The 23748-nt window shown below is 60.7% G+C and overlaps 1 protein-coding gene across 1 annotated transcript; it reads right to left on the bottom strand.

The window, feature by feature from the left end:
• Window positions 1-88: 88 nt before the first annotated feature.
• Window positions 89-7460, bottom strand: CSF3R (colony stimulating factor 3 receptor). Its single transcript, XM_069802861.1, has 16 exons — window positions 7287-7460; window positions 6298-6393; window positions 5675-5974; window positions 5197-5320; window positions 4897-5066; window positions 3968-4122; window positions 3687-3840; window positions 3492-3574; window positions 3152-3365; window positions 2702-2890; window positions 2372-2473; window positions 1892-2038; window positions 1535-1675; window positions 1297-1387; window positions 983-1064; window positions 89-776 (listed from the first exon to the last, which is right to left on the bottom strand). The coding sequence occupies exons 2-16, from the start codon at window positions 6365-6367 to the stop codon at window positions 267-269; spliced, it is 2532 nt and encodes an 843-aa protein (XP_069658962.1). The 5' UTR covers window positions 6368-6393; window positions 7287-7460; the 3' UTR covers window positions 89-266.
• Window positions 7461-23748: the final 16288 nt, after the last annotated feature.

Here is a 23748-nt window from a genome sequence, read left to right as displayed (position 1 = left end):
CGCCGCCATCACGGCCCCCCGCCCTCCCCCCCAGCCGCCATCGCCGGTCGCCCCGGGCTCGTCTCCGCTGCAGAGGCGTCCCGGGCTGTTCTCAGCACGTCCCTGTTTATTGCGAGAGGGGACAGGAGGGGCGGGAGGGGACGCACACAGCACCGGTGGAGGGAACCGGGCCCCTCGTCGTGGGGGGGCCCCCTAGGTGTAGGCCCGGCCCGGGCCACCCTCAGACCCCGGGGCCGGGCCCGTTACCGCTGCCCCGGTCCCCGGCACTAAAACGCCCGGCAGTCGTGGAGCTCCTCGGCCCCGCCGATGCGGAGGCCCTGCAGCAGGGGGAAGGTGGCGGGCAGCTCCTCGGAGAAAGCCCCGTCCCCGGGGCAGCCGTGAGGGGGGGCCCCGTGGAACCACAGGTTCTCGTAGGGCTTGGGGCTGGGGCTGGGGTCGAGGAGCAGGGGCTGAGTGGAGTTGGAGCGCAGGTAGAGGCGAGGCGGGGCGTGCTGCTGGCCCTTGTACCCGTCGCCCACCACCTGCGCGTACTGGACGGTTTCCCCGCTCCCGCCGAGGCCCTGGCACGGCTCCGCTGCCGCCCGGCCGCGGCCCGGTGTGCCGGGTCCCTCCTGCCGCACGTAGGGCTGGGGCACGGCGGGGAAGGTGCCGGCGGTTTCGGCGGAGGGCTCCTTGCCCCAGGCGGACGGCTGCTTCCCCGACGCCCTTTCAAGCACTGCGACGGTAGAAATGGTCGCCAGGCCGGGCTCCCTCACGCCGGGGAGCTGCAGAGGCTCCTGGAGAAACGGCGTGCGGTCACGGCCTGTTTGCAGGGTGCAGCCCCTCCTCTGCCCTCCTCTTCCCAGCACCGTGGGAGGGAAGCTCCCTGCACCCCGGCTCCCCATCCCAGCATGGCCTCGCGCCCCGGGTGCCGTGCCCTCCGTGCCGAGCAGTGCCCGGGTGGGGAGTGGGGGGCTGTGGGGTGCAGCCATCCAGCTCTCACCTGCTGGAGCTCTGCCGGCACCCACTTGCCCAGGCTGCTGTTGGCGGGGTCGGGGACGCTGGGCCAGAACTGCTGCTTCACCCTGGCGGTCACAGGATGAGGGGACTCAGCGAGGGGCCCTGAAAACGGCGGCCTTGGGGCTGGCCTTGCTCCCGCCGAGCTCGCAGTGGGATGCTGCTGCTCTCCGCATCCGTCCCGTCCTTCCAGCAGCCGGGCTGCGGCCAGGGCCACCGCAGCCGCTGGGGATGGGGACTCCCAGGGCAGCCCAGCCACGTGCAGGGCCGGTCCAGCCCATCATGGCTCTTGGTACTCACCGCCCATTCTTCTGGAAGCAGATGAGCAGAAGTATAAGCAAGACAAAGATCAGCCCCAGGGTCAGGAAGAGGAACTGGATTTCGATGTCATCTGGAAAGCGGGCAGGGGAGAGGGTCAGAGAGGGAACCACAGTGAGACGCCTCCAGCCACGCTGTGCCGTGAGGCTGGGGCAGGACCTGGGGTCTGTGGGTCTCCTCCTGTCCCTACACCCCCCTCCAGGTGGCTGCACCCCCTCACCTAGCACCATGGTCACCAGGGTCAGGCTGGTGCCATTGGTGCTGCCGGCGGCCGTGGATGCCATGATGTGCACTTTGTACAGGGTTGATGGCTTCAGCTTGCGGATGACAAAGGAGCTGAGAGAGGGGTTCACGGTGGCACCTGGGGAAACACGGGCTGTTGGCACGGCGGGGGCTGCTCGGCAGGTGCCCCTCACCTGCACAGCCCCTTGGGTCTCTGCTGGCAGGGGGTCCCATATGGGACCTGCACACATGCCCCAGCCCTCTCTGACAAGGGCATGGAGTCTGCTGACGTCCCCACCCAACACATCGAGGTGGGATGGAGGGCAGGGCTGGCGGTGACGCCGGCAGGACTCACTGGACACTTCTGCGGTGCTGTTGGCCCAGAAGATGGTGTAGCTGGTGATAAAGCCGTTCTGCATCTCAACCGGCACTGGGTCCCAGCACAGCTCAGCGTCAGACTTGCTGATGCTCTTCAGGTAGAGCTTCGGGGCGTAGGATGGTGCTGAAACAGAGCAGGACAAGTGTCCAGGCACTGTGCAGAGCCGCTGTCTCGGGGTGGGGGACGTGCAGGGGGAATGCATTGAGTGGTAAGTCCCACTCCCGAGGTGTGGGTGTCAGGGCCTGCCCCATGCTGTGCCCCCGTGGGGCTCGGTCCAGCTGACAGCACCTTTAGAGATGAGCCAAGATCCAGCCTAGCGGGCTGAGCTCTTCTGCACAGCCCCTGAATTAGGGGTGCGTGGTGGGAAGGCTGACTCTCCTTTTTGAAAGGCAAAGGCTTGGTGGTGCAGAGCGAGCCCGCCGGGGCCCCGAGGGCAGCTGCTGGGAGCACACGTACCCTTCTGCTTGGAGTAGGCTGCGGTGTGGACGGGCACCCCTATGGTGTCCTTATAGAGGGGGTACACTGAGATGTTGTACCGCTGGAAAGGCTCAATGCCATCTGCAACAGAGAGCAGAGGGGGGGCCAGGGGTTTGGGGCTCTGGCTGCCAAGAGCCCCTGGCTGCCCTGCGCCTGCCCACAGCACCAGCCCACTTGCCCTGTGCCGTACCGCGGGAGTGGGTGCGGGGGAAGGGGGGAAGGTTTGGCCCTGGGGCAGTCAGGAGGGGTGCCAGATCCCCCACCCAGCTGACCAGGAGGGCAGGGCCCCCCCGGCAGCCCCCAGCTTACCCCGGATGAGGACTGCGGTGGTAGCCCCGTCACGCTCCATCTGCCAGCAAGCACTGCAGCGACCGGGCTCCGAGGACACCCGCTGCCACTCCAGGACGTAGGCAGCCACTGGGGTCGGCGGTGCCTCCCAGCGCACCCAGAGGCTGCGCTCGCCCCTGGGCACGGCCCGGAGCCCAGCCAGGGGCTGACCTGCATGGGGACAACCAGCCGGGATGACGGGAGGGGGGAGCATCTCTGCTGCATTGCTCTGCTGTGCCCCCCAGCCTGGAGCCTGCCCTGCTCGGGAGCCCCCCAGTTGCACACCCAGGGAGGTGTCTCCCCCGCAGTGGGGCGATGGAGCGGCACCCAGTTTGAGAGCTTGTGGAGCTGCTGAGGTGGGGAGGGGGGGTTACAGAGCCCCAGGGGGGCATATGGAGGTCTCGGACCGTGGGAAGTTTGCACTGTCCTCACCTTTCCTCTCCAGGAGGATGACCTCGGTTGGTGCCGACTCGCCGGCTGCATTGTAGGCTGAGAGATAGACCCTCCTGGTCCCCGCTGGCGCGGAGAAGTTGCACTGGGTGTGGGTGGTGTTGCAGACAGTGGGGGGGTCCCTGCCCCTCTTCCTGGGGCTCAGGGTGACGCAGTACCCCAGCACTCGCCCGTTTGCCTCCCGCGGCCGTGGAGCCTGGGCGCAGGCAGGGTGTGCGGGGATGTTCGGTCCCCGCGGGGATGCTCGGTCCCCACAGGGATGCTCGGTCCCCAGGGCAATGCCCCAGCAGCCCCCGCACCCCCACCGCCCACCTGTACTCACCTTCCAGCGCAGCTGCACCTCCAGCCGCCCGCCTGCCCCGGCTGGCCGAGTGCTCCACCACGCGTCCAGCTTCCCCATGGGGGCTGCAACAGCAGAAGGGTGGCCAGAGAGCTGAGAGGGGTGAGTGTGGCCGTGCCACCGTGGCTGTGCTGCCTGGCCAGGCAGAGGGGACCCCCCCGGTGACTCCGCACCCACCTTTCTCGTGGGTGGTGTAGTTCCTGCCCGGGCTCCACTCGCTCCAGTAGCCCTGTGCCGAGCTCCGCCGGCACCGCATCTGGAAGCGGTACTGCGTGCCGAAGAGGAAGCCACAGTGCTGCATTTTGCCGGCCTGGCCGACGATGCCGGTGACCTGGTGGCAGCCGAAGCGAGGGCTGTGCTGGCTCCTGCCTCGAGCAGGGCAGAGCTCGGAGCGGAGGGGAGGGTCCTGGCTCCTGCTCGCTCACCCTCCCCGGTCCTGCTGCCCCGGCAGCACTCACCACAGCCCAGGCAGGGTCCTCTGGTGCCCGGTAGCGCAGCTCGCACTGCAGCTCCATGTGTGCGTTGCTCCGCGTCACCTCCCAGGCCAGGGCGACGCAGTCGGTCTGGAAGGGGATGGACTGGATGCTCTGCAGGGCTGGGGGGTCCAGCTTGGCTGGAGGAAGAGCAGGGGAAGGAGCTGGAGAGGTGCTGCGGCGGGCAGCGCGTGGGGCCACCGCCTCGCGTGCGGCTGCTGTTGTTAATGCTGCAAGCCGCAGCCGGGGTGCTGGCCTGCCCAAGATAAGGGACAGGGAGAAACCACCCCGAAACATTTAAGAGAATGGCTTGTGGCAGGGGCTGGTGTATGCCCCTGCCCAGGGCATGGGGCGATGCTTGGGAGCACGGTGCCAGCATTGCTCTGCAGCCTGGGCTCTGGGTGGTGTTAACGTCTACACAGGGAAAACAGATCCCACAAGACCTGGGGTCTGGTACACGGCCAGGAAAGCTGCACTTTTGGGTCTGCCCTGGAGCAAGAGCCCAGCACGGCCATGGGAGGGCTCAGCTGGTTCATGGGCAGCCCTTTCCGTTGGTCCAGAGCAGGGAGGATGAGTCGCACCATCTGGGAAGGTTCCTTTTATAAATAGTTTATAGGAGCTGGATATATTATTAATAGACCTCCTGAATAAATGGGTAATCAATTGCTGGAGACAGTTGTAGAGTGCAGCAGGTCAACTGATGGCTCATAACCCACTGGCACACGCTGCTCAGTCTGTAATGCAGCTTTGGCACCTATTCATCCCAGCAAGCCATTTATCATAGGAACCTGCCCATAAAATATGACCTAAAAGCCTGACGTGCTTTAATGGCACTCTAATACCCCTCTCACTGCTGATGAGCTTCCCTGGCCCCTGACCTCCACGAGAAGTGGGCGGCTCTGGCTATCACTCACCGACGTCCATGGGGTCGATGCAGAGATGCTCTGACTCGGTTGTGCCGAGGGCATTTGTGGCGGACACCCAGATCTCCATTTGCCGGTAGAGCTGGAGCAGCCGGCGTGGCACCGTGCAGCGGCTGCGGCCGCCTTGTGGGGTGCAGCCTGTCACCGCCTGGGCTCTGCTTCTGCGGCAGCGAGAGGAGTGGGCTCGGGGGTCCCTCCGGCAGAGGATGAGGCTTGCCATGTCGTTTGGGAGGGAGCGGGGGCAGGAGAAGTGGCCAGATGCCAGGGACCGTATCACCCCCCGAGGCTTACCCAGCACACTTCAGTGCAACGCTGGTGGGGAGGTGGCTGTCGGCTCCCTGCTCCCACTGGCACGTCAGCCCGTAATTGCTGAGGTCCAGGATGCAGCTGAGGTTGAAAGGCTTTGCAGGTGGGTCTGGGAGAGAGCGGCCACGGAAAAGCCTGAGCGAAGCGCCCATCCCAGCTGCGGAGGAGCTGCAGCCCCCTCCATGCCCGGTTGCACAGAGCCCCGCTGCCACGCCACCGCTCCCCAAACCTCCCCTGCCCTGCAGCCTGCCCGCTGGGCACCGGCGCGCCGGGACGTAGCTGTGCACAGCCCCAAAACAGCCTCCATCAGCCATCGGCCCTGGCTGCTACTCCTGCCCCAGCGGCTTTGCCCGGCTCAGCCGGGGCAGACACGCGTCTCAGAGAGGAGACGTGCAAACTCTGGTGCCAGGCTGCACCTCTGTGAAGTGCACACGCGGGTGACCCACGGCGGCAGCAGACTTACAACCCGCCCTGATCTCGGCCATGCCGATGCGCTGCTTGGTCCCGTTCCACTCCACCCAGCACCACAGCTTGGCCTGCGTGCGGTTGAACTGGGGCAGGGTGAGGTTGGACACCTCCGTGCCCCCTGGGCCCCGGTGCTGGCTCCCGGCCACGGGCTCGTTGTCCAGCATCCAGGTGATCCAGACCTTCCCCTGCTCCAAGCCGCGGCACAGCTCGCTCTGGATGGTGCAGGACGCCGTGACGGCTGAACCCAGGGGCACAACGGGTGAGCCCACGGCCACCGAGGCACAGCCCAGGGTCCCTGCAGGCAGGAAAAAAACCACATCACATCCAGGGCACGGCCGTGACGAAGCCATCTCAGCTCCTCGGCGCCCAGGCGGGACAGAGGGACGAGCACCTCTTCCCTTAGACGGGCCCCCCAGCCGCTGGAGAGGAAGAGCCGGGCGTTGGGCAAGCCTGCCGGCACATGCCAGGCCCCATCCTGCCAGCGCCCGCCGTGCCGCCGCCGCTCCTGCCCGCCCGCAGCAGTCCTGCGTGCCACGGCCCCGGCCAGTCGGGACGGGCGCTGGGTACATGGGAGCGGCGCGGGGCACACGGCTGCGGGACGGGACGGGTCCCACTCACCGCCTGGCCGGAGGAGCAGGAGCAGGGAGAGCCGCAGCAGGAAGGGTGTCCCGGCACCGCGCCTGGCCATGGTCTCCTCCGTGGCTTTGGCATCACCTGGAACGGAGAGAGCAGCTTGTCCTGGCGGGTCGGGAAGGGGCTGGGGACGAAGCGGGCTGGAGGAGCCATGGCTGCCAGCGTCACCGACGCTTCCTGGAGCAAAATGTCCTTTTGCCGTCAGACGCAGCCTCTCCCCCCGAAGCCTTTCTGCAGCGCTGACACCTCCGCCCCCGCGCTTGGCAGCCCACGCTGCTGCAGGTGCCGGCGTGGAAAAGCGCACCGGTGAGGTGATCTGGCGGGGGCCCCTCCGGCACAGCCTCCCACCGGCTCTCGGCCCCGCGCAACCCGATCCTGGGGCACAACGCCCCATGCCTGGCTGTGGGCACCGGCTGATTTTATCTCAGGTATCTTCAGCCTCTGCCGGGCAGAGATTTGCGGTTTCAGGGAGGGTTAGCACTGGGGCTTGGGGCGGCAGAGCTGATAAGCTGAAAGAGGGAAACGAATGAACGACGGCAGTGCAGTGGGGCTGGCCAGAGCGGTGGGGTCCTGCCTGCACCCCCTCCCCTGTGTCACCCCCTCCCCTGTGTCACCCCCTTGCCTGCTCTGGGAATGGCCCCGGGAGCGGTGGCTGCCTCTGCCCCTGCCCGGCCACCGGCTTATCCTCTGCCCTGGGTTGGTCCCGGCCGTGTCCTTCGCGGTGCCAAGGAGGGGCTGCCCACCCTGTGCCCGGCTCTGGTTGCCCACGGCTCCTCTCCCCTCCCCGAGCTGCCATCCAGAGGCAGATGAGGGACTGGAGCATGGGAAATGGGGGAGCAGCCACCCCCGAGCACCCAGCACATGTGGCTCTCCCAGGCAGGGGACACGGCAGAGCAGCCTGCGCGGCCACAGACAAGGTGCTCAGCCAGACCCGGGCACTGCACAACCCATCCCTACCTCACCACCATCCCTACCTCGCCTCCATCTCTACTTCTCCTCCACGCCTGGTGCGTCCGGCCGCCGCTCACCGCCTGCTCCGAGCGCCGGCCTCCGGCTCCCGGCAGCTCGCCGTGCTCAGCCCGTTTGCTAACATGCTGCTTTCACCGTTAGTTCCTCAAAACCAGTGCCGTTAATTGCTGTGACTCTCTGAAGAAGGTGATTGCAAAACACTTCCCTGAAGGCTGTGACTGCCTCGCTCGCTGCAGGAAGGAAAGCCCAGCGGCACGCACATATCCAGCAGCGGGGAGCAGCACCCGGCCTCGCCTCCCACCCTGCCTGCTCCAGCAGACGGGACGCGGCGCAGCTGGGATGCGGCACAGCCGGCTCCTTTCTGCGACTCCCCTGGGACCACAGGGCTGAGCTGGGGGACAGCGCAGGGGGACACGGGCTGGGGGACATGGGACCAGAGGGCAGGAGGCAAACCCAGCCATGGCTGCCAGCGCAGCGTGGTGCCACCTGGGTGCAGCTCGCATCCCCCAGTCCGCTCCAGTATCCTCGCCGGGCGCTCACTGTGGGGGACTGGGCTCATCCCTGTATCCTTGTCCCTCCGAGCTTCAGCCCTCTCCTGGGATGTGCACGCCAGCCTTACTCCCCCGGTCCCTGGGGACGGCACCGCTGCCCCTTGCAGCCAAGCCTGGGCTCTTTCCTAAAGCCCGGCCCTGGGGAGAGCCACCCTGCGAAACTTTGTTGGATGCACGTTGTCCACGTTCCCACCACGCAGCCCAGCTTGCCCCAGAGTGCGGGGACCCGTGAGATGCCCCAAGGGCAACCCGAGACCCGACCTTCCCACTGGGACCTCCCCAGGCCAACCATTAACTTGGGTTCTTCCAGCAGCAAATTGCCCAGGGCCCTGCCCAGCCGCCCCAGTGGGGCTCACCGCTGGGACACCGGGCAGCTCTGCCCACCCACGCCGGGCTGCCATCACAGCCCCCGCTGGGGAACCCGTGTCCTGCGGGACGGCACCCGAGCATGGGGGTAAACAGGGGATTGCGCAACCCGCGACGCATTCGCAGCCTCTGCAACGGAGGCGGCTGTTGTGCAAACAGCTGTTTACTACGGGATTTGTAGCACGCATTTCACCTCCAGCGGCGTGTTACTCAGCGCTCTCGCAATGCCATGCTGCAAACAACTGCGAGGCCAGCGCAGCCCACCCCAGCCTGGCGTCCCCGGGGAGGCAGGGGGGCCAGGGACCATTGGGAGAGCAGCCTGGGGGAGACGCACTCCCAGCATCGCCTCCCATGGAGCCGGGCTTCTGGCTGGAGCGAGATGGCCCCAGGGCTGCGGCCAGCCGCCTCGCAGCCCCGACAGACGGAGCAAAGGTTTTTTCCCCAAAAATTTCCTCTGCCCAGGGCCCCAGCCCCATGCCCAGAGCTGCTCACCAGGGCTGCGCAGGGCTGGGGCACGGGGCCGATTCCCACCGCCGCTGACCTGGGGCAGGGGAGCTGCCCTTGCAACATTTCCCCGGGGGTGTAGCAACCCCCAGTATTTTGGGACGGAAGCAAGAGGCTTGCAGGCTGTTTACCAGGAATATCCACGGGTAGCCATGGCGACGTGGGCATCTCCGTGGGAACCGGAGGGCAGGCAGAGCTGCAAGCACCCAGCTGGACACAAACAAGCGCTGTCCTCCCCGTGACCCCCCCGCTGCTGCCGATGGGGCTCCACCACAGGGTACGGTGCGGTGGGACCCCCCGTCCTGCTGTGCCGAGGGGACCGTGCAGCCCACCCCAGAGCACGCCTGCCCTCGGGCTCGCCTCGCCCCATGCTCCGCAAGGAAAGGATTTGTCCCCAAGGATGCTCAGAGCGTGCCGAGCTGTCGGTGCATGGCTTTCGGCATGGTGCCCAGGGCAGTGGCCCCTTTTCGAGATCAGGGATGGAGCAGACGTGCCCCCATGACGATGCTCTCGGTTCCCCTTTGGCTCTGAGTCACTCTCACAAACCCACAGATCCCATCCTTGGGATGGGACAGGGGGACAAGAGGCAGGGTGCCATCCCGGCAGAGCACCCACAGCCAGAGCCGCAGGTCCTGGCCAGCCCAGCGGAGGGGTCCCGGAGGAGCTGGGGCAGGAGGACAAGGCGGAGGGAGGCTGCCAGGGTGCAAGAGCCGGCTGGGTGACAGAGGGTCCTGTGGGATGAGGCTGTGGCAGTGCAGAGGCAGGCGGTGACACGGGGCCATGGTGTGGGACAGGCTGGGGAGCACTGTTTGGAGGGAGGGTGGGTGCTCGTGGCCCGGACAAGGCACGTTTTGGGGTGAGTGGCGGGGCAGTGGGCTCCCAGTCCGTGGCGCAAGAGCCCCCCTCCCACCCGGGGCTGCCTGGCAAAGGGGAAGGTGGAAAGGGGAAGCGGCCGTGGGGCTTTTCCTGGATTGCAGTGCGTGGGAAGGGGACGGATGGCACTGGGCAGCAGCCCACCCGCATGCCCAGACCCCTCAGGCAGCTCTAGTCGCAATCCGCAGCTAGCACTGGAGGCAACAGACAGGGATGGATCCGGACCCTTCCCGTCACGGCAGCGCGGAGGCACCACTGACTCTGCCACCGCCACCCCGGGGCAGAGCAGATCCCATCACAGGGGAGGTGTGAAGCGGCTCCATTCCCCGTCGCGGCTGCCGAAGCTCCCGCCAGGCTCTGGGCGTGATGCAGGGACCCCCATGTGCCCCACTGCCGACGAGCCATCCGCTGCCGCCGTGGCCTCCTGGGTGCCGGGACAGCGGGGCCGGCAGAACCCCACCGGCCAGCACCACTCTCCCACTGCTCCCCATGGTAAGTGCTGGGGCAGTTGTCAGCTGCCTCCATTTCTCAGGCGTGTGTTATCAGCACCTCTGATTTAATCCCTGCTGGGTGGATCACTGCTATTAAGCAGAATAAAGTACATTACCAGCTTGTATCAGCTCAGCTGTCAGCAAGAACCGGCCTCCCAAAAGAGATTTTTCCCTTTCTTCTTTTCATTCCCTAAAAAAAATAAAATATTGCCAGTCATGTAAGATGCAAGATCTAAGTGCAAAGTCTGCTGTAGTCTCTAATGGATGAGGAGAGCTGTTTAATTGCAGCCCAACGTGAGTAATTCAAACAAACCACCTTGTTCAGCTGTCAGCAATGGGGAGGGAGCAGATGGCTCCTGGCCAAGCCACCCTGCAGGCAGGCAGAGGTGGTAGGGGGGAGACCCTCGGCTTGGCAGCACAGGGGTACACAAGGGGACGCGGGGAGTCCAGGCTGCCAGCCGCCCTGGGGAGGGGAACCCAGCCGGGACCCTCCCGTGTCCGCAGGCTCTGATCTGGAATACCCAATGCCCGAGCACCGGGGATGCCCAGGGTGCTCGTCCCAGGGTGCTCGTCCCTACCACGTGCCGCTGCCACCCTGCTCCTCCCCAGCAAGGCGGCTGCAAATTGGAGAGAATTGATTACAGGGGTCTGAGAGGCTGACCTTGAACAAGGCTCCTGACACATTACTGTAATTAATGAGGCAGGAGGATTAATTTTCCATGTTGCGGGAACCTGGGGAGTCCCTGGTGGGCACGGGGAGGGGGAGGACGGGGCGAGAGGGGCAGAGAGCTGCCTGTGCTGCCTGCCATAATTCATCTCTAATCTGCAAGACACCGAAAGGATGCCAAAGGGCTGCAGCTCCAGCACGGGAGAGCAGTCCTTTGGATGGATGGGCGAGAGGGAGAGAGATCTTCCATGGGACCATGTAAAACTTGCATGTCCCTAAATTATTGGCTCTGTTGCCCAAGTGTCTGCAGCAGAGGAACCTCCCTGTGTCTGACAGCTGAGCCCCGTGCCAGCCTCTCATCCCCTGATGCTCCTGGAGATTCCCACTCCTTTTTGCCAAGATGCTCCAGAGCTCAGACACCTGGAGCATCTTCTCCCTCTGCCATTGCTGAAAAGAAATTTCCCTTTGGTGCTGCCCCTCATCAAACCAGCTGGGCAGGGGGATTTTTGCTCTCCCCCCCCATCCCACCATGACCATGGTGCCAAGCAGCACGTCTGATCCCAGCTACCAGGGATGCACGGCCGACTTCTGGCACTTCCCGGCAATCAGGCTGCAAGCACAGCGCTATTATTTTTCTGCTCTAATAAACACCCCTGACAATAATAGAGAAAATCAGCTTTTATCGGGAGAAAAAATATATCTGGAGATTATTTACTCAGAGTCAATAGTTGCAAACGGAGGCGTTAGCCCAGGCAGGCGCTGACAGCCGCTCGCTGTTGAAGTGGCTGGACCATTGCATGGAAACGGGGCAAAACCCTCCCAACAGATCCCCTGCTTGCTCCCGCTATATAAATACACCATTTCAGCTGTGCTCTGCAGGAGGACCCTCAGCATCCCCCATCCGTTTTACCCTGGAACAAGCTGCAAGGGCCAAGAGAGCTTTGGGTGCTCCAGCAATGGGGGTGGGAGCAGCTGCAGGGCTGGAGCCCGGCTTGGAGCGGGTCACCTCTCATCTGCCGAAGGCTCAGGTCTGCAAGAGCAGGAAATTCATGGTCAATTGAGTTGCAGCTAATCATAAAGGGCAATTAAATGACTGCTTCTTGAGGGCTATAAACATCACCGATTTAAATCCAGTGACACACGGAAATAGGAATCCAACCAAGCAGCCTCCAAAAGTGCTTTATTCCCCATTATTTTCACTAGCTGGCTTGTAATTTGATTTGTCTCTCTCCTGCTGCTGGCTTTTTCCACAGCCAACAGGAGCGACAAATGAAACACGCTCAAACTCACAAACCCCGACTGTGTCCACGTGGGTCAGGAGTGACACAGGTCCTCCGGCTCCTGAAAAACGGCCACGTTTGTGTCCTGTGAGAGGGGACTGAGGGGTCGGGGTGCCCAGACCGTCCCCGCTGGCGAGCCCCTGGCACCGCGGCATGCCATGCAGCCTGCCGGGACGGCTGTGCGGGGCTGAGCCCTGTGCTGCCGGAGTCACCGTGTCCAAGCGCTCTGGGCATGGGGGCAGAGCCCAAAGCTACAAACCAGGCAGGGGACCCCCCATCCCTGCTGCAGGGCAGGCCTTATCCCGGGAGCAGCATGCCAGGGACGTCACCTCTGCTGCTGTTGTCACAAGCCTGGGCTGGCTTGTTTTCTGCAAATTCCAATTAATTTCGCTAGGCTTTTCTGACAAGATGGATTAAGGTCTTTCCCCTTCAATCTACTCTGCTGTGAGCTGCAGTGGAGGGGGTCGGAGGCGATGCCGGGCTGGTCTCCCTTCAGACCTCTGTTTTTTTCTCCCTTTGGTTTGCTTCCTTCTACCTCTTTTCCCACGGGGACTCAGCAGAGGGTGCTGGCCCCAAGGACTCAGCAAGCCGGGGGCTCCACCACTGATCTGTGCACTGGGCTGCTGGACGCCTCCCCGGGCTCAGGAAGGTCAGTTCTCCAGGGACACCTCTGTGGTGCCATGGGGGTCCCAGGGGTCATCGTGCTGCCCTGAATGCAGCAGCCGAGGCAGCTCCGGGGATGCTACAGGCACCTGCAATGGTCCTTGCGGCAAGCTGGAACCTGGGAAAAATCTCCAAGGCTCACGCTGTGCTTTCCAGCAGCTGCCAGCGCTCTGCCCAGTGGCATGCTGCCGCAGCTGGGATGGTGCTGCCGCTTCGTTTCTTTGCTTGTCAGCGGGGAGCTCAGGGCGAAGGCCCCAGGGACGGCACCAGTGTCAGCATCATCCACCTCTGGGCGCTCCTGTGCACCCTACACCATGCTGACGTCCTCCCCCCTGTTATCTGCAATTTCCTTGAAAGCTGTCAGGCTTCGCTGGGGCACCTCTGCAAACGAAGAGAGAAGAAAACAACGAGGTCTGCATTTATTCCACTAGAAATTAATCCCCCCTTCTTATTTAAAGGTATCAGTGAATGAGGCCAAGTTGTTAAGTGACAAAAGAAAAATGATTCTTGCCTTCCAGGGTTATTAAAATCATGTTCTACAATTTTAGCAGCCACAAGGAAGCCCAGATAATGACAGATGATGATAATACATCTCCAGCTCAGCCTGGTCTATAATGATACTGCCCATATCTCTTGTATTACCACCAATTACTCAGCGTATAAGTATAATGAAAATGTACATCCATTCTGGGGAACTGCATTTGCTGCCTCTGAATCCAATTTCTCCCTCTCCCAGCTGGTGAAGGAGGTGGCTGCAGCTCACTGCTGGCTGGAGCCGCCACCATGCCCGGCTCTGCTCTTGGGCTGGGGAAGCCAACGCTGTCCCCGGGAGGGAGCAGCGCCTGCGATGGGTGCGAGGTGCCCCTCGCCCCGGCCACGTGCCGCAGCGGGGACGTGAGTGCCTGCGGCTGCACGACGGCCTGTCCGGCGGGGACACGCTCTGCGCAGATAGGACAGGCGGGACATGCTTTGAAATGCAAATTGCAGGAGGAACCTGAGAAGTTACAAAGCAACGGGAATCCGAGAAGGCAGCTACATCTAACTCAGCTGGGGCTGGGACAGCCCTTGACCAGCTCCCAGCAGCTTTCTCCGCTGCCAAAAACCAGTTTGGAAGTCCCCATCCAAGTGCTGAGCCAGCATCGTCCCGCTCAGCCGGCAGCAGCCATGGGGCCCCAGCCTGGAGGCAGAGTGGCCATCAAACCCCCAGTGTCACCTTTGGACGGCCAGAGGTGGCAGGGACACCCCCCCCCACACACACACCCATGGCCGTGTGTTGGGGAAAATGCACCCTCGAGCTTTTACACCATCATACCTGGACAGGCAGGTGTGCTCCCCGCTCCGTGCCGGCGGGCTGTACACGGGGGGTGGCTGCATCCCACAGCAGCACTTAATCCTGTTAAAGCGGAGTGGAAATTGCTTGGATAAAGGTGGCCATCTGATCACACAGCAGATCCACTCCTGCTGCAGCACCTGGAAGCTCAGAGCAGGCACTCTCTGTGTAAGATTAATATAGATATATATTTCATCTGGATTCTATTATCTTTCACTTTATTCAGGTCAAAAAGCAGGAGATGACATCTTTTAAGATGAAAACATAATCTTTTGGAAAATTGAAAATAGAGATCATTGTTTGGGTAGAAGTACATGCGTGCGCTCACTGCCGGTGCCTCCAGCCTGATGTGCTGCGGCTCCGCAGACCCTCAGCCCACGTGTGGGGATGGCTGCACGTGGGTCCCTGGAGTAAAGAAGCACCTCGTGCCGACAGAGAGGAGCTGGTGTCGGAAAAGCTCCCGAAAGTCTTCGTGTGCGTGCACACCACGTGTGCACAGCTGGCACTGAGCAGCCTTGGCAGAGACCGGAGGGGAGCCCAGCCTGCCCTTCCTGACACCCCCCTTGGTGAGCACCGAACGCACCCCCAAGAAGAAAAACCCCACCACAACGGGGCCAGGTCTCCCCTGTAAATGTTTTTCCTTGGAGCAGAGCTCCAAAGCCTGTCGGCTCTTTAAAACAGGTCTCCAGGTAGCAGAACTTGCCTCGCTATTTCTTAAATTAAATGCCTTTATTTTTTCATAACTTTGTGTAATATATACATGTATGTTTAATACGTAATTAATGGCCCCTCCATGGAGCTACTCTATTGCAGGATGCCCATTACCTTCTCCGAACAGATTGCATTTCGTAGCACAATTTTAAATGAGTTATTGAAGAACATAGGTGCATCTATTAATTATTTCATAAATATTAATGAGCCCTTAATGGCTGGAATCCTGGAATAACATGTTCCCAGGGAGTTAATTTTTAAAAAGGTTGTTAACTACACTGACCGGCGGGCTGGTGGGAGCCGACACGACTGCACGCTGCGGCAGGGGGCTGATGGCAATTAGGAGCAACGCCAGTGCTTGCCGGGGAGCACGTGCCGAGCCGGGCCAGGGCTCGCTGCCGTGCTCGGATCCCTCGGCAAACTCCCTGCCTGCACGGGAACCGCGCGATGCCTGCCAGCCGCCCTGCGGCGTGAGCGGGGCAGGATGGGGGTGAGGGTGCCTGCAGCAGCTGCAATTAGCGGGTGAGCTTCTCTCAAATGAAGCGGCCATCTCCGTCTCCCGGCATTGCCGGGGCGAATCCTGCCGTCGCCCGTGTTACGCCAAGGAGAGCGGGCAGCGGGGAATACAGAGCAAGATCAATACCCGCACCCGAGCTCGTGGGGAGCTCGTTGAGACCCCCCCCGCTGGGAGCTGCGTGTGCATGTGTCTGGAAATCAATGCGCTGCATCGTGCGTGAGTTACCAGCCAAAATAAATCACCAGCACAGGGCACTGACCTGGAGGGAGCCTGGCACAGAGGGAGGGACGCGCAGGGAAAACCCTGAAACAAACCGTTATGTCGTCCTCTTGCAAGTCAGACCTAAACCGAGGATGGAGCTGGGATCACCTGGGACATGGGCGATGCTTTGTGTGGGTTGCATCTTCCATGAGCGCAAAGCAAGGGCCAGGCTTCCTCACGCAAGCAGGTCAGCACCTTTCAGCCAGCCCAGCACAAGGGCAGTGCCTTCACAGCTCCGTAAATCACCCTGCGCCCGTTCTCACTCGTTAACCAACCCCGCTGCAGCAGCGAGCAGAGTTATGGAATAATTATCTCGCATTAGCAGCACTCCCAGCAGCTGGTAATGCTGGCAGTATATCTGCCGTCTCCCTGGGGCGTATTTAGTCTGCGCTTTCCTTTCATGGAGATATACGGAGATGCTGCTATTAAGTCCGGGAGAAGTTATGGCCTTGAACCGTGCACAGCTGAACGACGTGCAATGGGGGCAAACTGCTGCGCCAGGGTCAGGCCTCAGAGAGGGACATCGGGGCTGCACTTACAGGGCCGGGCGTGGAGAGAGGGATCCCAAACTGCGGATTTATGAACGCCTTCAGAAATGCAAAGCCCAGCCCGTGCTGCCGGGGAGCAGCAGCAGCAGCAGCAGCAGTGAGGAGAGGTGCCGTGCAGGGAGCATCCTGCACCCGCTGCCGCTTTGCCTCGGGCTGCAGAGCAAGCGTCCCACCGCGAGGGTGCAGGGATGGGGGGGCCCACGCGGGGTGGGACCCCTCGGCAGTGAGGGGTCACCCCAGACCAGGCTGCCAAAGGGGCTGGCGTTCAGGGGGTGGGGAAGTGGTGATGTCTTTGGAAAGCTGGGACGACACTGATTTATTGGGGCAATTAAAGCTCTTTCCGGCCTCTCCCTAGCAGCATTTTGGCATTTGATTCTTCATGAGTTACAGCACCTTCTTCCCTGGGAGAAATTTATAGCTATGAATTTTGCAAATCCCAGCAGAGCATAATTATCTTCTTACATAAAGCAGGAGGCCTGAATCGCAGCTCCCATCTGCAGGAGAGGTGCGTGGTGGCTTCAGCTCCAGGCAGGGGGTTTCCAGCCAGGGAGCCCCGCTGAATTCCCCAGGGCTTTCGGAAGTGAGAAACGCATGGGGTTTGGCATGTTTTCATTCCACCCTGCAAATTGTCTTTTGCTGTGGGAAGACCTGGACAGAGCAGGAGTCCCCCGTGGAGCATCGCTCCGGGCAGCCCTGGGGTGCAGGTCTGGCAGCATCCCTGCCCGCTGCGAGCCCCGAGGCTGGAGCCAGGGATGCTCCTGCACCATCCTGCATCTGCTCCTGTGTCCTATAGCTGAGGCTGCTTCACCTCCGACCGGCGTTTTATCACCGCGATCAGGCAGTAACAGCCTTGGCCCGGCAGCACACCCCAGCAGCAGCTCCGGCATGAATATTGATGGGGCAGCTGGATGCGGGGGGAAGACACAAGCTAATTTAATCAGGGTGACAGGAGCGGGGCTCCCCGGAGGCACTGCGCTGCCGTTTCCTGACATTAATGTTACTGTGTGTCACAAGGCATTTTTTAATGTAGCTTGCCAGTAAAATAATCAGCCTTCTCTGGGGGTAAAGAGGAGTTTGTTTCTCATCTATTATGATACAGATGTCGCTCCTCAACTGTCATTAGCACAAAAGAGGAAAGCCGGGGCAACACGTCTGGTATTTTTAGAAGTATGACATGGATGAGAAACATATTCTTGCTTTTCAAAGGCAATAAACAACCTCTGTCATGCAACATCCCTCGGGGAACATGGGGCTGGTGGGTGCTGCGGAGCCCACCCAGCCCCACGGGGTGCACCGGCCTCCGTCCCTGGCTCTTCCCTGGGCGAGCTGGGGCTGATCCCTGGCCTGACAGCTCTGTGCTGGGAGAGGAGTAGTATTTGGGGAGGTCTGAGGGGTCCTGGGGCCAGGGCTGAGGCAGGACCATCGCTGCCCCAGGGACGCCTGTGGCCCCAGAGGTGTTGGTCAGTGGGTCAGAGCCCTGCGTGCCCCCCGGCACCACCGAGCCTGGACAACAGGCAGCTTTAATTATGATGCCCCTCCTCAACAAGTGCAGTAATTAGAGTTAGCGGATTGGTTTGCGTTAATAAGATTAAGATATCTCGACAGCCCGGTGGGAGCCGATTCGCAGCAGCGGGAGCTGGGTCCTTGTCCAAGCCCCTCACCCTGAGGACCACTGTAGACATCCTCACCTGTATGTGATATGGGTGAGAGGGTCAGCACTCGGGATGAAGGGGGCTGGCGGGCAGCAGTGCCTGCTGGTGGGCTGAGGACAAGCAGCTCAGGAGGAGCGTGTGCTCGAGGCACCCAAAGGACAATGTGTTAACGAAGGACAAGATGTCGTGTTTTAGCCCTGTCCCCTGCCCTGCGTGCCGAGAGTGGGTCCTGGGCTCATCCCCTGCGAAAAGCACACTGCTGGTACTGGGAAAGGTGCAGGGACAAACAGCTCCTCGCTCGGCGCTGCTGAGTGACACCCCGGCAGATAAACGTAACCGTGAAACACAGTCTGAGCTGCCACGGCTGCGCCAGCGAGCAGGGGGTGACACTGGGGAAGTTCTCTGGGGACACCCAGCCACGCAGGGCTAGTCCCCACCGCCCCCCAGCCAGGACGTGGGGACAAGGCTCCGGGTCTGGAGGTCCCTGTGCCCAGGACCCCCATTTCACACCCCCATTTCACTCCCCAAAGAGCTGGGTAACCTGTGGGAGGGCTTGGCCGGAGCCCTGGCAGGGACGTCTTGGACCAAAGTGGACCCGGCTCCTGGCAGCATCTCGGGGTACTGGGACCCACCTGCCAGTGCCAGGGGCTGATATGTGCCGGGGCAGTGGGCTGGGGGGGCAGTCCAAAGCACCCCCAGATTTAGTGAGTTTTGAAGCTGTCTGCCTGTTCGGCTCCTGACCGGAGATCTGAGGCAGTTTATCAATTTATTTAGCGAGCTTGGCAGCTCACCTTCAAAGCCTCTTGACTCCACAGTGAGCAGCCCTGCTCAATTCTGCTCATGCATCTTTAATCTCTAGTGAAAAATGAGTTGGTTTTTTTTTTTCTTTTCACTGTTTGGTTTCAGAGACTGAGATAACAAAATCAAATCTCCTCCTCAAGCAGACACAGAGGGGCAGCTGCAGCTCTTCACGGCCAAAGGCAGCCGTATCACCCGCCGGGCTCCGCGGCAGCACCGCACCGTGCCCAGCCGGCACGAGGAGCACACAGAGCGATCGAAGCCGAGGGAGCGGGAGCTGACCTGTACCCTGTGCAGGAGTGGTGATGATCTTCCCCATCTCGGTCATTTAGGCATCAAGTGCTACGAGGAGCCAGACAAGCACTTGAAGAGCATTAAATCCACTGACCGCTCAAAATGCAACTTCATCTTCTGCTCTAATGGGGTCTGAACGAGGAACTGGGGGACAGCAGGGAAAGCACCACCGCTTGGGTAGGAGCACAAGGATGCGCTGTTTTGTTTTGGTTTTATTTTATTATCATTTTTTCCAACAGGAAAAAATTGCTATGGCAACTTCTGCAACAGCCGAGCTCCTGGGAGACTGGCTGCAAGTGAAACTTGCCACTCATCATCTGACAATGTTAATCTGCCGGATTTACATAGTAATTAATGTCAAGAGGCAATCTACAATTTGAGCAATCAGAGTTTCTGTGCATGAAGTCAGACTCCACAGACAGCAATTTATAACTGTGTATAAGAAAGGCATTTAACCCCTTGTGGGTTTTCCCCAGGGAGCAGAAGGGCCCGATGCCTGGCCCACCCACACCCCGACACCGATCCGGTGCACGGAAAATCCTTGAATCTCCCCAAGCATCGGCACCGCTGCTGCTGCCCCCGGCCCAGCACCCCCGGCTGAACTCAGGGCTTTCACAGCAGCACCAACCGCAGCTCCCACCACCTGCACAGCCTTCAGCTCCCAAATTCCTGCTAATTCGTCTTTGCCCCTGAACTTCATCAGCTGTTCCCTGAGCAGAAGACTCCTGCTCCGGTCTGGCCTTTGCCGCCTAAGAGACATTGTGCATTTTTTCCCCGATGTAATCAACTCCACAAATTGCAGGATCCCTTTCTAATGAGGCTGCCATTAGCTCCCCCTCTGCCACTGGGGGATTCATCCTGCTTCCCGCAGAAGCACCAGAATCATCCCCCAGCTTTTGAGCTGAGAAGGAGCTGCTCCAGCCCCACGGCAGCCCCTGCTCTTGCTGCCCCCACCTTGCCCCCCCAACCCTGCTCCAGCCATTCCCATCCCTGATTCCAGGCTCACTGGGAAAGCCACAGTCAGAGCCAGGCAGTTCAGGGGGAGGTGGTTTTGGGAAGGGGCAGTGGGAGACCTGGAATCTGGCCCTAGAAGAGAGAATGGGGGGGATCAAGGGGGGACAGGGCAGTTTTCCGTCCCACCATTCCAGTGCCGAGGGGCTGCTCCCGTCCTCTGCTGCACGCAGGGACAGGGTTCAGTGTCTGCCTCCCAGGAAACCCTGCAAATCCCTGCATTAAGCTGTTCCTGCAATCTCCTCTGTAAAGAATAAAGCTCAGCTGAATCCCAGCATCCTTTCTTCCTCCATCCTTTTGGCTGGAGCCAAAAACTTCAGAGGAGGAAAAAAAAAAAAAATCTAATTGATTTCTTCCGTATTAACAAGTCAATCACTAGGGTGGTTTTTTTTTAATGACTCATAAGCAAGCTTGACATGTCTGTTAATTAAATAGCCATCCTAGCTCTAATCCGCTGAAAGTTAATCATTTGGGGAATTAAAAGGTGTCAGTGCTGAATACCTCATTATTATAAGTGCCTGCCTGCCCTTCCTAGCAGGAGGAGCTGGGGCACTGCTGGGAGCCGAGCTCGGGGCAAGAAGGGGCCGAGGCGAGGAGTGAGCTCTCAGCAGGTCCGAGCCCCGCGCACCCCAAGCTCCGCTCACCTGCCCCGGACCACTCGCACAGTGTTCGGTCCCACCAAGCAAGCCCAGCTCCTCCTCAGCACCGACACCCCACCGCGGCTGCTGCAGCCTTCCCGGGGTGACGGGGTGACCCTCCTGCCGAGGGCTGAAGCAGGTGGAACGGGACAAATTCAGGGGTAACAAACTGGTCGTCTTTTTTTTTCCCCTGGGAACGAGCTTGGTGCCTCTGCTCAGGCTCTTTTGAGCATCATCTAACTTAATATTGATGAAGCCACTACAATTTAATTTATTGGCTCAGCGCACACACCCCATGACGAGCCATGTGCATGGAGCTGATAGCCGAGCAATGGGACGTGGCGGCCATCTCAGCCGCGCGCCCTCGCCGGGGAGCAGAGCTGCTGCTCCAGCGCTGCCGTGTGGCAGAGCACTTATCCTGTGTTATCATCCACATAACACAATTAGTGCAGCGTTAGCAGGGCACTAATGGTGTCAGGGCACACGTGTGCTTATGAAGCAGCCGCCGTCACCTAGCGAGACCTGCCCGCGGTGCCACCGGCAGGGACGGCAGCAGTTTGCCAAGGCACGCAGGGGACAAGTCACACCAGCATCTGGGCTCAGCAGCCCCCCCTGCTCCCTCTGATCTGCTTTTTGGGGACGGTGGGGACCTACCCCGGGAGGAAGCCTTCTCCCCTAGGTCCGAGTGCTGCAGGACACCCTTGGAGAGGGCTGGCTGCCCCCAGGACCAGGTGTGGGGCTGGCACCAGCCGCTCCATCACCACCCGCAGCCTGGGCTGGCTGGTGGCACAGGGTGCAGACCGAGCCCCTGCAGCCAGGTCCTTTCCAGCTACACTGGAGAAGCTACAGGGAAAAAAAAAAATGTGGAAAGCAAATAAAGAAAAACCACTCTCTCTTCTGGAAATTGTCTTGTCTTGGGTCAAGACCCTTAGGTTTAAAAAAAACATTCTGCAGGGTGTCAGTGGGCCACAGACTGTGCTGGTCATGCAGCAAGAGGGTCAGGGAATTTACAAGCCAACTAGAGGCTCCTGTGTATTAAATCTTTATTACATATTCCTCAAAGACAATTTTCCTGCCCCCAAAACATCCCGACCCAGCCCTATTGCTCCCTCACCTTCCCAGCTTCTCACCCAACAGCAGATACTGATTTCTTGCATTTCCTGCTTTTCTCACCATTTCCTTAAGCTAAATAACAAGAGGGCAAATAGGATAATTCTGGTGGTGAATGAAGGATGCAGTTTTGTGTTGCTGTGTGCACTGTATTAATCATTTAGTGACATGCTGGCTACTGGCCTGATGAGAGATAACAAGAGGTAATTAGTTACAAAAATTAGGAGGTGGGCAGATTGCCAATTGTTTACAGGTGCCATGGTGATGGAGGCAACCAGGAGAATTTCCTTTTCCCAGGTATCAAAGCTTGTTTTAAAACATCTGATTCAATTACAGACCAAAGGCTGAGCTCTGAGCTGCAGCAGGAGACAGACCAAATGTCCCCGGGGTCCCTGCCCTGGCTGCAGCGGGAGCATTGGAGCACGGATGGGACCTGTCCCCTCCAGGGAATGTGCCCTGACCCCGCTCAGCCCCGCAGGTTGCTGGAGCTGCTGCTCAGTGCCCGGCCAGTCCAGGTTAGCCGGCCTGGGCAGGGCATCCCCAGACATACCAGCGAGGATCACCCACACACAATGGTCCCACTCCCTGCGACAGCTCCTCCGGCCAAGTTTCCAGATGGACGTTTCTAGCTGGGCTGCCCACAGCTCCTCCGTCAGATCAGAGGAGCTCTGGGACATCAGCTGCCAGGGACAACTCCTTCCAAACCCGCTCCCATCTCTAGGAAACGCCGCGGTCAGGTCCCAGCTGCCGGGGCTGGGGTGCGCAGGGGGGAAGAGGCTCTGGGCAAAGCGAGGGTCTCCCACAGCACCACAGGCAAAGTCCTCGTCCCTGCCGAGAGCCAGGAGCCTCGGGACAGCCCTGCTGCCTCTGCCGCTCAGGAGGGGTGTTATCACCCCCGGGAAGCGTGTCCTCCCCACATCTCCATGCCCAGCACATGGCACTCACCTGGCACTGCAGCCTCCCCGTGGCCAGGGCAGGAGAAAGAGAGACAGCAACAAGCAACTCAGGAGAAACCTTGTGCCTCTTAGTGGCAGAATTTAAAGGGTTTTCCTCCCACCCATTCGGGTATTTCACCGGTGACAGCTGCAGCACCATGCACATTGACGAGTGAGTGGTTGCTAGAAGTGAGCATCCTGCTGCAGGGTGCTCCCTGCCCAGGTTCCCCAATAAAGTCCTGTTTCTTGTCACACTGACACGTACGTGGCAGGTTGCCCCGGGCATCCGTTGCAAACTGGTGGGCAAAGGGCAAGGAAAGCTGCAAACCTCACGGAGCTTGGTTTTGCTCCTCTGAGGCACAGTCACGGGAGCGCGGCGGCCACCCGGGCTCCCTGGGCTGCAGCCGATGGAGTGAAGCCTGTTTGATCGCAGCAGCACGGGGCGGCTGCGATGCCCCACGGCGACGGTGTGCAACCGCAGCGGGAACGCTGTGTTTTGGCTGAACCAGTAACCACACGTGCCCGGCCAAGTGCACGCAGGCACATGCGACACGCGTGGTGTCACCCCGCCGGCAGCGCAGTCAAGAAACGTCCCCTCCTCTTAACGTGCTCTGGAACAACAGCCACAGGGAGCACTTGATATTTTTCCCTCGTAGATACAACCGATGTGGGCAGAAAATATCAGCTGCCACTTGGAGAGGGGTGCGGAGGCCAACTCCATTAAAGCTGCTGGAATTGGTACATTTGACACAACACCGGCTATAACTTAAAGCCAGAGTATGAATAATAGAGCTCTGCACTCAGACCCACAAGTGAAATATATCTGATTGTTATATCGCCTTCTGCACGGAAACACAATCCAGAACCAATTCCCTGCGTGTCTGGCGAGCGGACAGACGCCCGGCCAGGCTGCAGCCTTCGCTCCCCTCCTCTGCTCAAACAGCCTGGCCGGGCAGCTCCTACCCCTGGATAAACAGCCACCAGGTCCCATCACCGAGGTGTTGAGCCTCGGACCGATTGCCGTGTCCTAAGCCAACTTGCACCTCATTAAAAATAACAGCAGTGCCGGGCGTGCGAAGCTGGAAGCAGAGCTGAGGTCTGCGGCAAGATGCTGTCCCGCTGCAGGGGCCGGTGCGGCGGGGATGGCAAGGGCTGCACAGCCCAGGGGGAATCGAGATGCCGAAAGCAGCGGGACCACTTCTGGGTCCCTCAGCACCCACTGGGGACGGTGCTGGGGATGTGTCCCAGGCTTTGCCTGGGGGCTGAT

The sequence above is a fragment of the Haliaeetus albicilla genome, chromosome 16 (assembly GCF_947461875.1).
Source record: "Haliaeetus albicilla chromosome 16, bHalAlb1.1, whole genome shotgun sequence".
NCBI lineage: Eukaryota > Metazoa > Chordata > Aves > Accipitriformes > Accipitridae > Haliaeetus > Haliaeetus albicilla.
This window is presented reverse-complemented; position numbering and strand designations above follow the sequence as displayed.